Genomic DNA, 17,612 nt, shown 5'->3' with positions numbered 1-17,612 from the left:
CGAAACAGCACCAGCCACACAAATACCACGTTTTAATGAAGACAGGAATACTTTTCCAGACTCTCTGTTTTTGAAGAGGCGTTGGAACAAAAAATTATTGCAAATATATTTGCTTGATTTCAAGTACAAAATCCTGATGTTTGATTTCAAGTAAATTATTATTTACATTGCAGAATAGGAGTGCTTGTGTCTGTCAACAACATATGACTGACTACGTTGCCCTTAAGAAGACAGACATTCAGAAATACCAGTCATGTTTGACATAATATTTTAGCCATTAGTAGCTCATAAAGCTAACCACAAGTGCACAACAATGCTAAACGGAAAAAACAAACTACAGCTCTGGATCTGCATCAACATCAATCCAGTTTATTGACATTTTTAAGTGTGTTTGTGGACAGTTTGGAGTAAATCAGAATTTTTTCTCATGCCCTCTAGAACAACTACAATTAGATTAACTTTACACTTGATCTGGAAACCCAGAGAAGAGAGAATAATTCCTTCAATGCTAACAGACTTTAGCACAAATGCCATCGACTCACTTTATTATTGTCTTTCCATTTGAATTCAAATTTAAAGTGCAACCTGCTGTTTTTTAGTCCACAGTGAATTGGATTCTGTTAGATCAATTCTATTCTACAGGACTGATCACTGCTCTGTGTTCTGGCTCCCATTCAGACCACTTTTACATTTGGTCTTAGGGAAACATTTGCAGTCATTGTAAAATGATCCCAGTTTAATCATCCGTGAATTGCAAAAGTTTGTTTAAACCATCCGTCAGTATCTGGATTAACTCCCATTAGTCCTGTGCTTCCTGTTAGAGCCTTTTTACCCGTTTATCTGTACAGAAGGGATCCTGCTATTGAATGTTTGTGGCAAACAGGTGTGTTTGGAAGCTGTAGAGAGTTTTTTAGGTGGGTGAGAATCAACATTTATTTACTTTATTGTCTTAGTTTGTGTTTATCATAGGAAGCTAAATGTGTTGTTTTTATAATGTGATTGTAACTCCAAATCACTTCCTTTTGTATCGACACTTCTTCAAAACATCAACAAACATGATTAGTGTGGTGTTTGTGCAATTCCTGTGGTCCTGTCCTAGGCAACCACGCCCCAATCTGATGACCCAAATGGCCACCAACCAACACATCAATCAAATGAAATACTGTCATGTCATCTGTCTTAAATCTCCATTTCCATCTTAGCTGAATCAACAGTTTTTCCTCATTAGCAAAAGGATGCATAAACCAAGAGTCCTGACATGTACAGGATCGGGGAAAAACATTTGATTTTATGTCTGTATGAATGGGTAGGTTATGCTTTCAAATAAAAAAATGCCCCCCTCTGCTATTTGTTCACTTTATCTTGGACTTATGACAGCTAATGCCGTTCGGTGAGTTTCACTTGTGATGTTGGTCTGACCAAGAGAAGCGAGACTTTTCCTTGTCCATAAAGAATTCTGAGTGGAGTGACAGAATGGATTCAGTCCACTTCCTGGAATCTTACAAACTAACATTTCTAAACATTGTTGACAAGATGTGAAGAATACCTGCTTCATCAATCAGCAGATGTACTCGTTAAACAACTGTATATGGTAAAGAGAGAGGAGGTGGAGATGTAAATATATGTGTGGGGTTAGGATCAGAAACATTCAGGGAGGCCATCTTTAAACTCCTTTGTGTGTTTCCTGGGATAAAGTTTTGAAAGTAAGAATATGTACATCAGTATGTGCATACGCCCAACTCAATGCAGGATTTACACACTTAACGGGGTAGCAATATTTTGTGACCAACATACTGAAACAACTGCAACAACAACCTTACATCTTTGCCTTTGAGCCTGAACTGTTCACAAGAGACAAGTGTGGGCAAGCAGAGATCCACAGTCTTCTTCCTGCTGAGATACCTCTTCTAGTTCCTGGAGGGATATTGGGGTTTTCCATTCCAAGCCATGAGAATTATCTCTAAAAATTCCCAGGTCTCCTAGATATCTCCTTCCAGAGAGATATGCTTAAAACACATCCTTCAAGAACTCACCTACAAAGCAACCCAACCTGTTTCCAAAACCTTCTTAGTGCGTCACTCTGGGGTCCTTTTGAATATTTGAGCTTCTCAATGTGTAAAATCAGTTACTCTCATTTTATCGATCCATCCAATCTCATGTGCATATCTGAGGTCAGGTCACAGGGGCAGATATATCCAGACTTCCCTCTCTCCAACCATTTGGGCCAGCTCCTCTGGGGGAATCCCGAGGCATTCTCTGGCCAACCAAGAAACATAGTCCCTCCACTGTGTCCACCTGGTTGGATGTACCCATAAAACCTCCCCAGGGAAGTGTTCTGGAGGAATCTTAACCAGATGCCTGAGCCATCTCAAATTGGCTGCTCTTGATGTGGAGCAGCAGCAGATCTACTCTGGGCACCTCCTTAATGACTGAGCTTCTCATTTTGGCCACTTGTATTCGCAATCTCGTTCTTTCGGTCACTACCCAAAGCCCATGACCAACAGGTGAGAGTAGGAAGGCAAACTGAGCAGTAAATCAAGAGCTTTACTTTCCAGCACAGCTCTCACGTCAACCCCAACAGACAACGCCCGCATCACTGCACCAATCTGCCCATCAATCTCCCGATCCATCTTTCTCTCACTTGTGAACAAGACCCTGAGATACTTAAACTCCTCCAATTGGAGCAGGATCTCATCCCTGACCTGGCTTTACTTTCATTCAGTCACTTAAAATTTCAGCCTTTAGAAACTCTTCTTACCTCATGACAATATGTGGAGGCTGCAGAAATAGGTCTACCGGTAAAACTACTATTCCGTAACTTCAGATTGAGGCAGCATTCACATTGCAGTGGATGCTGCCTCAACTTTGTGCAAGACCATGAGCAACCTGGGCCTTACCCTACTCTACTTGAGTTGTATTAGTTGACATTCCACATTTTTATGACTGAGAATATGACATCTGATTTGAAGGTGCTAATCGTCATCCTGACTTCTTCATTCTCAAATGTAACTGCAAGCAAAGCAAGCTCATGCAACCTCAAACTCCTAAAGTGTGAAGAATTGGTTTATTTGGGCCACAACCAAGACAAAAACGACATTGTTCCTCAAGAATCTGACGTTAGCCACCAGTCAGACTCTGGTGTAAACTTTCCCAGGGAGGCTGAGAATCTAGTTAACACAACCTCAGCCTCCCTCGCCCCCTATTTCAAAAAAAACAACCGCCACAATCTGCATGCCCAAGGGTGCTGGCCCTGACCTTCACGCATTGCTGCACAAACATGTCACCCATGACAGCTCAACACCATTCAGGACCTCGAGGTGAGTCTCATCCACCTCTTGATCAATGCCAGAATGGAGCTGTTTATCCACCTCAACAACCGCAGCTCCAGTGGAACAATTCCCCATTAAACCAGTCAAAAATCTCATTGAATAGACACGCAACCATAACCAGCCTCTTGACATAGAAAGAAAGTTTAGTTGCTGTCTTCTTAACACAAAAATAAATGCACCTACAGTGTGTTTCTGCATTCTTGCAGAGACTGAGGTCTCTCCTGGGCGTGTGAGTAAACTCTATGAAAAGCTGCTTCAAGCTAGTTGGGTCTGAGGGTCATTGGTTTGCCATTCCAATGCTTTTGGAAGATTGACATCCTGCTAAAAGAAGTGGAAGAGAAAGACTGCCTTAACACAAGACAAGGAAACAAACAGTTGCATACAAAGATGTGGAAACAATGGTTCTGTTTGAGCTTTGAGAAGTGTTTTCTAAAGATACCAGCAATGTGAAAATGTGCAAGTGTAACCCTAACCCAAGAGCAAATCTACAAAACGGCATACATCGATCAAATGTCTAACATTGGAAAGTTTGTAAATAGTTAGCACATGTATGTTATATGATTCAATTGGTCTGACATTTTTTATAGGTAAAAAAGACATTTATCTTTCTTTTTATTTTTATTTTTTTTTGTTTATTATTTACACTGCTAAGGCACATTTGAACACGTTAGCACCCATGAAGCTTGTGGAAGAGGAAGCCTGCAGCTATAACATGTATTAAATTAAAACACTTATTTTTCCTCCTTTGAAGGCCACATGTGACCAGATCACAGCATGTGTTCACATCTGAGTGCAGGTCTTTGTTTGCCTATCCATGAATCCAGGCTGCTCCAGTGTTTGGGGTTCAGAAAGGGCAGACTGGAAGCAGTCGGAGTAGAATATCATCATACAGCCCTTCTACACACCACATTACAGTACACATATAACTGTTTAGCCATCTGCATGGCACTGAGTGAGCACTCAGATCAAATGTTTACTTTGACCTGAACTTTTCTCAGGAAACCACAGGATCTTGAGCTCTTCAGTCTGAGCTGGGCAGTCGATACTCCCGTTAGGATCTCATTCACCGTCTGCCTAAACATAAGAAATTATTCTAGAGCTTGTTTTCTAAGCACACAGCTACTCATGCACTCATCGACCACTTTATTAGGCACACCTGTTCAATTGCTTGCTCGTTAACACGAGACTGGGTGATGGTTACTTGCCAAAGTTCAAACTGAGAAGTGTTTAGACCTCACTCTACATAGCTGACCATCCCTTTTAACAACAGTGGGCCCATCTTCTTATGGCCACTTCCAGAAGGATAATGCACCATGTTGCAAAGGTCAAATTATCGCAAGCTGGTTTCTGTAACACTAGGAGTTCACTGGACTCCAACTGCCTCCACAGTCACCAGATCTCAGTCCAGTCTGGGATGTGGAGATTCACTTCATTGATGTGCAGCTGACAGATCTGCAGAAATTGTGGGATGCTGCAAAGTGGTGCTTCACTGAAAAAACATTTTTTTTATTATTTCTGAGTATAATCGTCCACTCTAAGTGTTTCATGCAGGTTGAACATGAAAATAGTCTCCTACACCTAACTCTTGCATTAGCGAGTAGACAGTGCAACTCTAGGATCTGAAAAGCTTGCAGATCTATGGCCTAGTCCACACGTAGCCGGGGTTTTTTGAAAACGAATATCCGCCCCTCCAAAAACTTGCATCCACACCACCGCGTTTTGAAAACAAACTCTGTCCACACGTACCCGGATAAATACGTTGTTAAGGACATGCCAGACCTGTAGGCGGCAGTACTTCCCCCATTCTTAACCTCGTCCTTCGTCTGTGGTCTTCCGCAAGGAGCAGTAATTCCGCTTGCAAAAACAAACAAGCAAAAAGCGCTTGGACAATTGATGGATTGGGTAGTGACAGAGCGCAGCTCTGAGGGCTTCCATGATGCCGGCTAGTGTAAACACAGGTCGCACACGTGATGTCAGCATTTTTTGTTGCGGAAAGTGACGTTGCGGACCTTTAAACTCCGGTTTTGTCCGTCCACACGCAGACACCCAAAACGGAGAAAACGCAGATCTTCACTTTGGCCGGAGTTTTTAAAAAGATCCGTTTTCGTGTGAAAAAACTCCGTTTTCGTGTGGATGACAGGCCAAAACGTAGAAAAATATCTACGTTTTGGCAGATCCCCGGCTACGTGTGGACAGGGCCTATGTCACACTGTCACTTAACATTCATCGTCTCACCCATCTTGGCTCGCAACAGGGAAGGCTGTTGGTGATTTGGTGTCCAGGAAACGGCAGAGAATGTCTCGATTAGTAGAAGCTAACCATTGGCAGTAGCAACTTCACCACACAGCGGAACTCATTCAGGCTTGAGTTATTAGTGGAGATAAAACATCAAAACAAAAACATTCAGTATTGTGTTGCTGTTATCCAATCAGAAGCCAGGACTCCAAATCCTGCTGTGTTCGGCTCAGCTCTGATCTAGATCACTTCTAGTTCCTGAAACAACCGCACCAGAACAAGGCATTCATTCCTACTAGAGACCACTGCAAATATATTACAAATATGAGTAAAGTACCACTTTAACAAAATATCTGAGGAATGTTTCCAACACCTTGTTGAATCTATGATAGGAAGGTTAAAGGCAGTTCTGAGGACAAAGGACAACCAGCCTGGTACTGAATAAAGGTCACTGAGTTTGCTGTCATCTGATGACATGGAAATAAGAACTGATGATGTGTCTTTACCATGAGGAAGTTCAGAGTACGGCTTAGGGCTTTTCCTGATTCTCTTGTTCTGTTCCAATGATGAAGATGGACTTCTACTCCTCTTTTTTTTTTTTTTTACATAATGGCACAAGTGCCTCTCAGGACACTCCAGTAGTCCTTGTGAAGGAATTCTGCGGTTGATCAAAGCCTGATATTTATTAGGCAGCTTTGGATCGGTGGTAACATGGACAAGGGACAGACCTGGAGCAGAAACTTGGAGTTGGTCTCGACCCACACCCGGTGCCAAATTTTGTTTATTGGCCAGACGGCATCGGTTAAAGAAGTAAACAGCAATGTGAGACTAAGCAATGTACTGTAGCAAAAAGAGGAAAACACAGGAAGATGGGATTTGGAATACAAAATGAAAGAGAAAATATGCGGGTGATACTTTCACTTGGTTTTCTGCTGCAAAGTAAAGAAAGACATGTTTCTGAAGTATTTATGACAGAAATCTGCTCCACAGCTTTGATGACATCATGGCAGATCAGCAGCTTCTGCAAGTTGTTTGTGACTTGGGTTGAGTAACTTAAGCTCCTTAATTAGCTTACATACCACAATTATACCACACCTAACACGCTGCAGGCTTGTTGCTCGACTTAAAGGATCTTTTTTTTCTTCCAAGATCTCAGTTTTTGTTTACGATGATGAGGACTCTAGACCCATCAAATCCCCATCAGTACCTTGACAGAGTTTAGCCACCTCGGCTCCAGAAGCATTATCTTGTCTTTACCGTCCCATGAACGTTTTGGAATAAACTCAAACCACTTGGATTAGAGCTGCCAAATCCTGAGCATCTTGGCCAAAAGTTCCATTCCTGGTTATATTCGATGTCTTCCCATGTGTTTGCTGCCAAGTCTTTGGCTTTGCATCAGCTCTTGCACAGTGTTCATCGCATGCATTTGTTTATTACTTGTGGTTCAGCACTGACAGAATTGCAGCCTACTGAGTTTAGGCCAAACACGTGGCCACCTGGCTCCAGCAAGCCCAGCCACATCATGGACACACACACACACACACACACACACACACACACACACACACACACACACAGAGAGAGAGAGAGAAAGAAGTCTATTCAATTAGATAAACTTAATAACAGTGGTGACAGAAGCTGGATGGAACATAAGGTCAGAGATGGGAGACAATGAGCTGAGATGAATCTAGGAGTCTGGCCAGTACCACTAAAGGAGAGCTAGAGCTGGAAAGAGGCTTGGAAAGACTTTAAAGATGATGTTTGTTCAGATTCATTTGACCAAAGAAAGATAAATCATCTTGGATTCTCACTGCACTTTGAGAGGAAGCAAAGGGATTTGGGAAGTGGAAAATAGCAGGAAGAGGGTGAGATGGATGAAAGTGCACAAAAATGTCAAGAAGTAATAAATGAATAAATGAAGGGGTTTGTGGACTACTTTCATTGAGCCTTGTACCAAAAAAATAAATCCACACTTTTAAAACCATTATGGATTAAATATTGAATTATGCAGACAAATTATTGGTTTTCTGCCCATCAGAGAATCATTTTTGTAAATAGCAAACTTTCAATTCATGCATCCAATACGTGTAGAAAAAAGAATTTAGAGGATAATCATAATAATCTGCTCTATGACTTGAGCTACTGTACAGCAATCTTCACATGATCATTACTGTAGCTTTTTATCATTTTAATTTTATTTAATTTTTAAATGTTTTTTTTTGGGGGGGGGGGTTCGCAAGCTGTCAGTGTCACTAGCTGATAGAAGGGAAGTCTATGGAACGTACTGAAAACAGAAATGTTTCTGGTATTTGAAGATTTAAGGTGTAAAAATTCAAAGCAGACAAAAGATGTGTGTATGTGTGTGTGTGTGTGTGTGGAGGGGGGGGGGGGGGGGTCCTGAACAATACATTAGAAATGTGTGAATTATTCAAAAGGTAGAGTGCAGGTGGCAGAGCATGGAGACGAAAAGAAAACTGAGATAGAGCAGAAAAAAGAAGGAAGTGTGGAAGTCTTTGGAAAACAAAGAGAACTGACTGTATAATTATTCTCTTCAGAGTCCAATCGGAAAGATCTGGTCTGCTGCAGGATTTGCCTTTTGCCCTTCCTCTCCAAGCTCCTTCCATTCAGTGGGTTGTCCCCTGGGTGGTAGTGGGGCCACCAGGAGGGGTGTGTTTCACCCTCGGAGCTCCCAGACACACTAACGTTCCAGAAAAATGGGCTTAAAGTGGAGATCGTAAAAGAGCCATGGAGATAGGTGGTGTGTGTGTTTGGGTTGTGGGGGGATTTCAGTTCTTGTTGCTGTGACAGTGTCTGCCCGTGTCCAGGTCCTCAGTCCCACAGCCAAAGGCAAAACCGGTCCACCGTACATGGAAAACAGAGATCAGTCATTTTACAGACAGCTGGGGGAGAATGAAGGATATCTGATGGGCTAAGTGTGGGGAAAAGAAACCAGAATCGATCGTTACTTTTGTTTACATGAGCTGTGTTTGATTCAGAATGACCACCCAATGTTTTGTTAAGCTCCCAAAAATCAAATAAAGCTCAAATGCAGACGTTTTTATGAGATCTGTGACAACAATGAGAGGTGACAGCCGAGGTGATCACTTCCTCAGTGGGGTCTGTGTGTGCGAAGCAAAGCCTGTACGCCTTTTGCCTCCACAAATTTAACGACTCGGGCTGTAAAATTTATTGGCCAGCTGTTGTGTCCTCATGGGACGTGATCAGAAAGAAACACATGCCTGCTGACGGGACCTCAAAGGTCCACCGCCTTGTTTTTAGCTCCTGCCTTTAATCACTTCAGCAGATCACCATAACAGAGCAGATTGTTCTCTCACTCTCTCTCTGATTTCCAAAAGGTATATTTAACCTCGTGCGTCGCCTCCTTCAGCACCCTCCCAACATATTTCTGAGCACCGGAGCTCAGAATGTGCACGAGTCCACCCTGCACACTCACACGCACACTTTGGGAAAATGTACACGTGCCTGACTCACTATAGGGTCACGTAAGTCAAACATGTGAAGCGTCTGTGATACTGAGGCAACAGAGGGATTACAGGAGGAACACACCCCGGTCATCAGTGTTTCTAATGAAACGGACTTTGTTCACGGTGAGAATGTGGGAGCGAACAGCAGCTGGACGTGGCTGCGTGTGAACAGGAAACTGGATCCACTCTGTGGATTTAAAGGCACAAATTTTTCTCTAATTATCTCTTTGAATTCATGGGAGCAAGTCGTTTAACCTTTATCTGGTTCAGTTAAACAACACCTACCACTACGAGATGTTAACATCTGGAGAAAACCATTAAACGACTTTTGTGTTATCAGATGTTTTACAAAAAGTTTAAAGCACAGTGGTAACTGTCTTTACTGCTTCTTCAGGAATAAACAATAGATGTAGCATCCAGCTTCTGGGATGTTAAATCTAAATTAGGAGTAATTCACTCTTAAGTGAAGTGTTTAGCTCATCACATCTCTGCTGTGAACTGGTGACCCTCCCAGATGCCCCCTCTTCTCATCCTGGACTGGACTCAACTATATCAAATCGACCCATAACAGTAAAAAACTGTTTACATGAAATGAATGAACGATCAGAGAACCATGGAGTCATTTCTTCAACCATGATCTCCCCAAATGTCAAACCATCTGTCTGAGAACTGAAGCTGGACTGAAACTGGGTCATGAAAATAAGCAACAATCCCAAACACAGCAGCAAATCCTCACAGAATGACTGAAAAGGAGACAGAGTCCAGGGTTTATTCTTACAGAAATGCAGAAATGCTTTCCCTCAGAAGAAAACTAAGTCTTTGGTGTTTACGGTTTTCTGTTTTGGCCAGTTTTCACGTGTGATTGTGTGTAAGAAAGGACTTTGATTTTTTTTCCATTACTAGAAATATCACTAAAAAAGCTGATGTTTGAGAAGAAATACAAATACAATGCAAAAAATTGCTGTTTTAATCCAAATAGGGACGCCAACATTTGATCCATGATTTAAAAATACTTATTTAACCAGAATTACAACATAAATGTACAAATGAATCCATGTAAACATAATAACACATTGGATTTGTTCAATCAGCAACAAAGTAACACCAAAATCAGTAAATTTATGGGCAGGAAGTTGCACACGTGCATGAGTGAGTGCACGTTTAGTGACCTCTGCCATGCAGAGGGATGGGTAGGGGGTGGCTGCCTGGTTGAGAAAAAGACACAGGCGCATGTGTTTACATTGGCAGAGTGAGAAGCCAGCAAGCTCCATGGGAATGGCACGCTCACGTCTACGAGGAGAGCTCCACCATGACTGACGGGCCCTGCGAGGCTTTGAGGTTCAGCCCAATCAGTGCAGTGTGTTTCTGACTGTGCTTTACTTTCTGGGTTAGCTGCACCAAACAAAACATTCACCACAGATTATTGCCGGAAAATATCTGTCATACCGGGATAACAGGAAGCTGTCCTCTAAAGGTGAAGGGGTGCACGCAGCACAGAAGAGAGTGATGAGTTGTCTGCTGACTGTGTGTCATTCCTGCACTAATGAAGGGTCTGGAATGCCAAGGACATCCCATCAGGGTCATTTGCATGGCTGTATCATTTGGCAATGTCCATAATTTTATCCCCAGAGAGGAAAATCCATCTACGAATCTTTGGCATGCATTCCCTTCCCTGTGTTGTGCCGATGTGTTTCCACCACGTGTTCCAAGCCATTCTCTCCATCTGATTGTTTTCAAAAGGGAAATAAAAACCAGGGACAGGCTGGGTTCACAAGACCACAAAATCAGAAATGCCGGGCATTAATTTGGGGGTGGGGTCACCAGTTACATTACTATCTGTTTCACAACAGCATCTGACTTCTGGGTAGAGGATGCATTTCTTGTTGTGACATTTGGATCTTCACCCACAGGAACAAACCATCCATTCACATTAGCTGCATTAAACGGCTTTTGTCCTTTTCACTGCAGCTCAGTGGTTTAAAACTGACTCATTGAACTTTAACGTCAACCAGGAGATCTGATTGGGAGTAAAAAAAAAGTTCAGGAGGGATAGGGGCTGAGTTGAAATGTGTGAAGTGATGAGACTGGACAAGATTTGTCCAATCAGATATTGGCAGGGGGACACAGAGAGATAGATCTGTGTTTGTTATCCAGATCCAGTCAGTGCATAACACACATCTTCTTAATTATCAGCTTATATGAAAAAAAAAAAGTATTTGATAGGTTTGAGGTTTGAAAACCTGGTAGGATCTTGAGGTGTTCCTGCTTTTATAAACAGAACCTTTATTGTGTGGTTTTTGAAAACCGACTAAACTAAAAGGAGCTCATAGTGAAAACCAGTCCTCCAGTTCCCCCTAGTGGACATGTTAAACATTCATGATAATTAAAAGAGGCTGACATTCATCCATCCATTTGCAGCCGCTTATCCAGAGTCAGGTCACGGGTCAGGTCAGCCTAAGCCGAGGCCCAGACTTCCTTCTCCCCAGCCACTTGGGCCAGCTACTCTAAGGGAACCCTAAGGCAGTGCCTGGCCAGCTGACGCAGTCCCTCCAGCGTGTCCTGGGTCTTCTCCAGGTTGGATGTGTCTGGAAAGCCCCTCACTAGGGAGACGTTCAGGGGCAACCTGACCACATGGTTGCTTTATATAAATATGTTCCCACTTTCCTGTTGGACAATAGTGCTTTATTTTGAAACAAATGTTACGCATATGATGTCTTGCATGTTTAGATTTGTTCATAGATTCATGAACTACTGTTCAAAACTTTCCAATAATGTGGTAGAATGTAAATGTTCTTTTGAAACAACTATACAAATAAAACAAAATAAATTGTTACTGACTTTATTTAATATAAAAACCACCAGACCTCAGATCAAACCTCTCCTCTCTCTGACTACATCACTACAGATGATTCGTGAACATATTATCTTCTCCTTATGAAAAGACAAACAATAGAAGACATGTTGGAACCACACAGAACAACCGTGGCAGTGTGCTGCTGTAGAACCGGTATGAGGCCAAGAGGAGAAACTGCACGATGGGAGAATTAGTCCACTGTGACGCCTTCAGGCAGCTCCACCACTACAGGTGCACAGTCGTCCAAATCTGCATCGAAATCCCAACGAAACTTCTTGGTTAGGTGGGTTTTGAACTTCTCTGCCTTCTTTTGTAGGATCCCATCCACACCAGGTCCAGTGGCAAACTGGAAAAAATCCTGCAAGATAAAAAGTCGATTTAATAATCCCCAATGAAGAACACCAGTTTGAGATCAAATAGAAACAAAATATGGGACCCTAATTCTTGCTCTAGTAGATTTTCCATCTTGTAGCTGCTTAAAAATCATTTTGAAAGAAGAAAAAAAAATTGAAGACAGATTTTAAATGAAAATATTACTTAAAGACCTCGTTGAAAGGATTCATGTCCCCTGCTACCTTTTATAGTTTTAAATGAAGGCTGGAAATGCTGGAAAATGATGGATATCCGGTCTGAAATGTACAAGTTGTTTGTTACATTTATAAACAATTTAGGGTCACAAGAAATAAAAACATGATGTTTGTGCCTCTAGTGACAGCTCTTTTCTGATTCAGAAACATTTTGAATATTTCCCTAACATTGTGCGTGCAGCTGTTGCACATCTGCTGTACCTGCAGCGTGCTGGTGAGGAAGTTGTTCTGTGACACAATGTCAACAAAGAAGTCAGGAGGGACTTCTCCGAGCTGGTGGTAGAGCACAGTGATGAGTCCCAGATAGAGCTCCTTCCTCCTCCTCATGGCCTCCTCCGAGCGGCACAGCAGAGCCAGGAGGCTCTTCCAGTGCTCAAAGCCCTCGTACACATTCCCAATCAAGAAACACACAAAAGCAAACTGCAGCTCACCTGGAAGAGATTTGAGATTCAGATATTTAGTTGCATAGGCATTAGGCAGTTGCATTCTTGTAACAGTGCATTAATCTTTGTGACACAAACCAAGCAAGTTTAGAGGCTGGTTCTCGTATTTCTTCTCCAGAACCCCCTCCAGGGCATAGCTCAAGTCCATGCTGCATTTCGTGATCTCAGCTGGAGTAGCCCCAGGAGGGTAGGTCTTTTTGGGAATAACTGAAAAGCGCAGTTCAGTCCCTTCTCTGTGCTTCATTTTGGGAAGCCTGTCCAGTCCCTCTTTCATGCTCTGGCAGGCCGTGTCGTTCCTCGGCTGCTCTGCCCTGTCTTTTGTGTGTCTGAACTGAAGCTCGGGGACGACATCACTGAAGGCGCAGATTCGACCCGTCAGAGGCTGTAAGTCACTGGCCAGCTTCTCGCTGATGTGATCGGTGAGAGACACCCACTTCCTCATGACCTCATAGGGATAAGGGCCCAAGAAGGGATCCAGCTCCCGCAAAGTCCCCCGGATCCTGTTCACTTCCTCTTCATTCCTGGAGGCTGAGAAATCCAGATCTTCTTCTTTGGGATCCCAGTTGGCCAGGAGAATTTCTCTTGGTTTCAGGGTGAGGAAAAGACCCGTTTTAGGACCGATTTCTCCACCACAGCTTGGCGAGTTTACAGAGCAGTAATGGAGGAAGTGTAAACCAGGGGGGATCATCTTAACACCACGAAACCGAGGACCAACCTGCCAGCTTTTGCAGTCAATCCCAAGCTCGGTGCCCTGAGGAACACCCAGCAGAACCAAAGTAGCTCCTTCTTCAAATAACGACCAAGCAACATCTGGATCCATGTTCGAAGAGCTGCTGCTGGCCATCTTTGTTTACTACTAATCTACAAACTATATTTACTGAGAAACATGCGTAAATTCTCTCAGGTGCTACGTGAGCTGTTCATCATTCAAGTGTTTCCGTATTTGAACGCGAATGCTAATTTTAGGGTTTTAAAGTATCTTATTTAAGCAGCGAAGATTATCAATAAAGTAAAAAAAACTAATTACATTTCGAAAAACCCCATTTTACGGTCTACGCGTCCACTTATAAAAACAAACTGTACCTACAGTTACACTAGTGGACGTTCCAAACAACAACGCTGCTATTTCGTTTGCCGGAAATCTGTGTAACAAAATAAATGCTCAGGGTGGAAACAGTGTCTCATTAGAACAGTTCCGCTCTTTTGCACAACTTGGCCTCCAAGTTTTTCTTAATATATCTTTTTAGAAATTTAGGTTTGGGAAAATGAAGCAATAAAAAGATTTTAAAGCAGATTTTTTTCGCAGTGGCAGAATTGATGCTGTAATCGCTTTTGCTATGTAAAAAGCCCAACAATGAGCAAAACTCGCTAAAATAAATTTATAAGACTGTTTAAAAACTATTTATTTTATGTACTCAGGATTAACATTTTCCATTGCAGTACATTTATTTTACATTGCCCTTTAAATTAGTAAGATTATATTCTGGCAAAATTTCATTATAAAATGTTTTACTTATTATTATTGTCAATATTTATGTTGGACTGTTCTATGCAATACCCATTGGAAGGAGTGATTGTGAACAAGACTGATTTGGAAATGTCGAAAATATTTCAATTGGGTTTTTAGCTTAATAAAAAAGACAGCTAGAGGCTGCGAGTTCCTCTCTTGTTAACTCAGACATGTCATGTTTTGTAATAATTTACAGGAAGTGTTTGCGCTAATTAAATTTTTGTGATTGCTCTTTCTAGTCCTCCATCATCCCCAATAAGACAAAAATGGGATGTTTTTCATAATAATAATAATAATAATAATAATAATAATGATGATGATGATGATGATAATGATAATGCAAAAAAGTTTTTTTTAATTGAACTAGACTGTAGTTCATCTCTGTGCCACCAGAGGGCATTAATGTCCCATCTCCTCTTCTCTTTTAAAAGCACCAGTTCCTTTGAATTATTAAAAAAATAATTTGCAATGGCCTTTTGGAATTATCAAAGGTGGGACTCTCTAAATACTAACTAACATTAAGAAGAGAATAATATAAATTATTTTTGTTGTTTTCTTAATATTTTTATGAAGAAAATCTGACATTGAATTCACAGGATAACACACAGAGACACATTTACGTTTGACTCACAAACACATCACATGAGACTTTGAAATGTGCATAATGCTGAATATTTGCATTTAGCTTATTTGTGGTTACAATGAAACTATAACAACATAACAAGGAGCAATGCTAACAAATGCAGAAAGAGCAAGAACACTAATGAGAACTTAACATTCATGTTTATTATCAGCTATCTTTGCAAAAAGGGTCATATCACGGTGCTGTGAATATACTTAAACTGGTGTTTTTGTGAGAAGTTACCAGTCACACCAGACCCTACTTAGATTTGTAGCTGCTCTGAAGTTTTTGCCAACAAGTAATCAGTAATTTGATTATGTTGATGAATAATTTCCTCTTCCTCTTCTTTCCTTGTATTTTCCGAACAGTTGAGCAAGAAGTTGTCTCTGTCTTAAAGAATGCAAGAAGAAACATAAGGCTTGCATTGTCAGTCATTGAAATTAAAGACTATAAACCTGAATTATTAAAGTAATTTTGCTACCAAATAAGTAGGATTGCAGTTTTGAAGGATGAGCTGCTCCATGCTCTCAACTGGCTTCTCCAGATCAGATGTCTGCTTCCCACTCCTCTGACACCTTATCTGCTGCGTCAGACCATAGATGGACACCAGGATGTGACCGACCTGCCAAAAGAAGGAAAAAAATAAAGTTGAGAATCTTAAACAAGTTTTATATTTAACAATGTTGAGGAAGATTTTAATATTTCCTTAAATGTCCTGCACTTGACAGACCTCTAATATGAGATTATCAGTACGTGTGAAGTACCCTCTCCATGGTGCTGAACCTGAAGGACGTACTGGGTCACATAACATAACAACATCAAAGACTTATTTGTAAGAATGTCTGTAAACAGTATTTTTAATAACAGCAGAAAGTTGGAAGATTAATAAATTGAACTGAATTTTATAGATATGATTTAGGTGCAGCCAAGGTGTTGGGGGGGGGGTCCATTTTTTGTGGCCTAAGGATTGAGTCTCTGCTTTTTTTTCAGATGATGTGGTCCTGTTGGCTTCATCAGAACGTGATCTCCAGCTCTCACTGGAGCGCTTCCCAGACGAGTGTGAAGCAGCTGGGATGAGAATCAGCTCCTCTAAATCCAAGACAATGGTCTTGAGTCGGAAAATGGTAGAATGCCTTCTCCAGGTCAGGGACGAGATCCTGCCCCAAGTGGAGGAGTTTAAGTATCTCAGGGTCTTGTTCACAAGTGAGGGAAAGATGGAGTGCGAGATCGATAGGCGGATTTGTGCTGCGCCTGCAGTGATCCGTGATGTGGGCGTTGTACCGGTCTGTCATGGTGAAGAGAGAGCTCAGCCAGAAGATGAAGCTCTCAAATTACCAGTCGACCTACGTTCCTACCCTCAACTATGGTCAGAAGTTTTGGGTAGTGATCGAATGAATGAGATTGTGGATACAAGCGGACAAAATTAGTTTTCTCTGCAGGGTGGCTAGATAGGGTGAGAAGCTGGTCATCCGGGAGGGGCTCGGATCCGCTGCTCCTCCACATTAAGAGGAGCCATTTGAGGTAGCTCAGGCATGGTCAAGACGCCTCCCTTAGGATTCCCCCAGAGGAGTTGGCTCCAAGTTGCTGGAGAGAGAGAAGTCTGGGCCTCTCTGCTTTTGTTACTCTCCTCACGATGAGATGAAAATGGATGGATGGATTAACTGAACCTCAGATATCATTTGAGAAACATTGGTCTCTTTGTGTATTCTTTTGTGGAATTTTGCACATAAAAGCCATGAAAGAGACCACACTATGTGCACTAGCCTGTGCGAAATTATCAAGTATGTTTAAAAGTAATAAAATCATAATGTATTTTTTTATATTTCTCCCCTTTTTTACATTTCTTCCTGATGTTGATGATATTGTTTTTTATGACTTTTTTCTTATTGAAACTTTTTTTTTTTTTTTTTTTACCACTGAAACCTATTTTCCACAGAAAAACCTCCAGGAGGGATTAAACGGAGTGCTACTTGCCTTCCTGGAGAGACAAGGGTCTCTCCGTTTCCGTTTCATGGGGTTATCTGATACAGTCAAATTCTGCAAGAAGAAGCAAAACGTGGTGGTTGAAAATAATAATAATAATTTTTAAAACACGTTTGTGGAGAAGATGAGCTCTAAGAAGTAAACACTGGAGGGCAGCCTATCACAGTTCATGAAGATAATCATTTTCTAACTGAAAATAAGTTAACTAAGTTAAAAAATAAAAAAGCTGAATGTGTTGAACTTCTGGACTCAGCTTTGTTGCCATACCAGATTTTGCAGCTCAACAAAGATGACTTCACTGTAGGAGCCCAGTATTTCGTTGTAGTTGCACCTTTTTCTCCCACAGCAGCTGGCCAGCAACAGAAGCACCAGGACACTCCGCAGCAGGGTTCCGGTCAGACACTGATGGTGGGTAGAGGGAATGGAAACAAATGGGACAAAGAAAGATGTTCACCAGGATAAATATCTGCTACGACACAAACCAACCCGCATTCCCTCACAGAGAAGAGAGTTTAAATCATAATACAATGCCATAAACACAGCGATTACTCTCTATTGACTAAT

The 17,612-nt window shown here is 41.7% G+C and overlaps 2 protein-coding genes and 1 long non-coding RNA gene across 3 annotated transcripts in view; 1 reads left to right on the top strand and 2 right to left on the bottom strand.

The window, feature by feature from the left end:
* The window catches only part of LOC139063350 (acidic proline-rich protein PRP25-like), a 308,451-nt gene that overhangs the window by 195,776 nt on the left and 95,063 nt on the right, over positions 1–17,612 (top strand). The window lies entirely within an intron of this gene.
* On the bottom strand, positions 11,873–13,974 carry aar2 (AAR2 splicing factor). The gene is made up of 3 exons (XM_015968075.3): positions 13,012–13,974; positions 12,692–12,921; positions 11,873–12,261 (listed from the first exon to the last, which is right to left on the bottom strand). Exons 1-3 carry the CDS (start codon positions 13,775–13,777, stop codon positions 12,094–12,096), a joined length of 1,164 nt encoding a protein of 387 aa, XP_015823561.3. The 5' UTR covers positions 13,778–13,974; the 3' UTR covers positions 11,873–12,093.
* Positions 15,208–16,663, bottom strand: LOC139063407 (uncharacterized). The gene is made up of 2 exons (XR_011516770.1): positions 15,547–16,663; positions 15,208–15,455 (listed from the first exon to the last, which is right to left on the bottom strand). It is a non-coding gene; the product is annotated as an uncharacterized lncRNA (long non-coding RNA).

Source organism: Nothobranchius furzeri, chromosome 15 (genome assembly GCF_043380555.1).
Source record: "Nothobranchius furzeri strain GRZ-AD chromosome 15, NfurGRZ-RIMD1, whole genome shotgun sequence".
In the NCBI taxonomy this organism is placed as follows: Eukaryota; Metazoa; Chordata; class Actinopteri; order Cyprinodontiformes; family Nothobranchiidae; genus Nothobranchius; species Nothobranchius furzeri.
Note: the sequence above shows the minus strand (reverse complement) of the source record. Positions and strands in the feature narration are given on the sequence as shown.

Bases quoted from the DNA above. Each gene is read 5' to 3' on its own strand.
- aar2 (XM_015968075.3), bottom strand. From the start codon at position 13,777: ATGGCCAGCAGCAGCTCTTCGAACATGGATCCAGATGTTGCTTGGTCG. The intron at 12,922-13,011 runs GTTTGTGTCACA...AATCTCTTCCAG, and splicing joins CCAGCCTCTAAACTTGCTTG to GTGAGCTGCAGTTTGCTTTT. The intron at 12,262-12,691 runs GTACAGCAGATG...TTTATCTTGCAG, and splicing joins TCCTCACCAGCACGCTGCAG to GATTTTTTCCAGTTTGCCAC.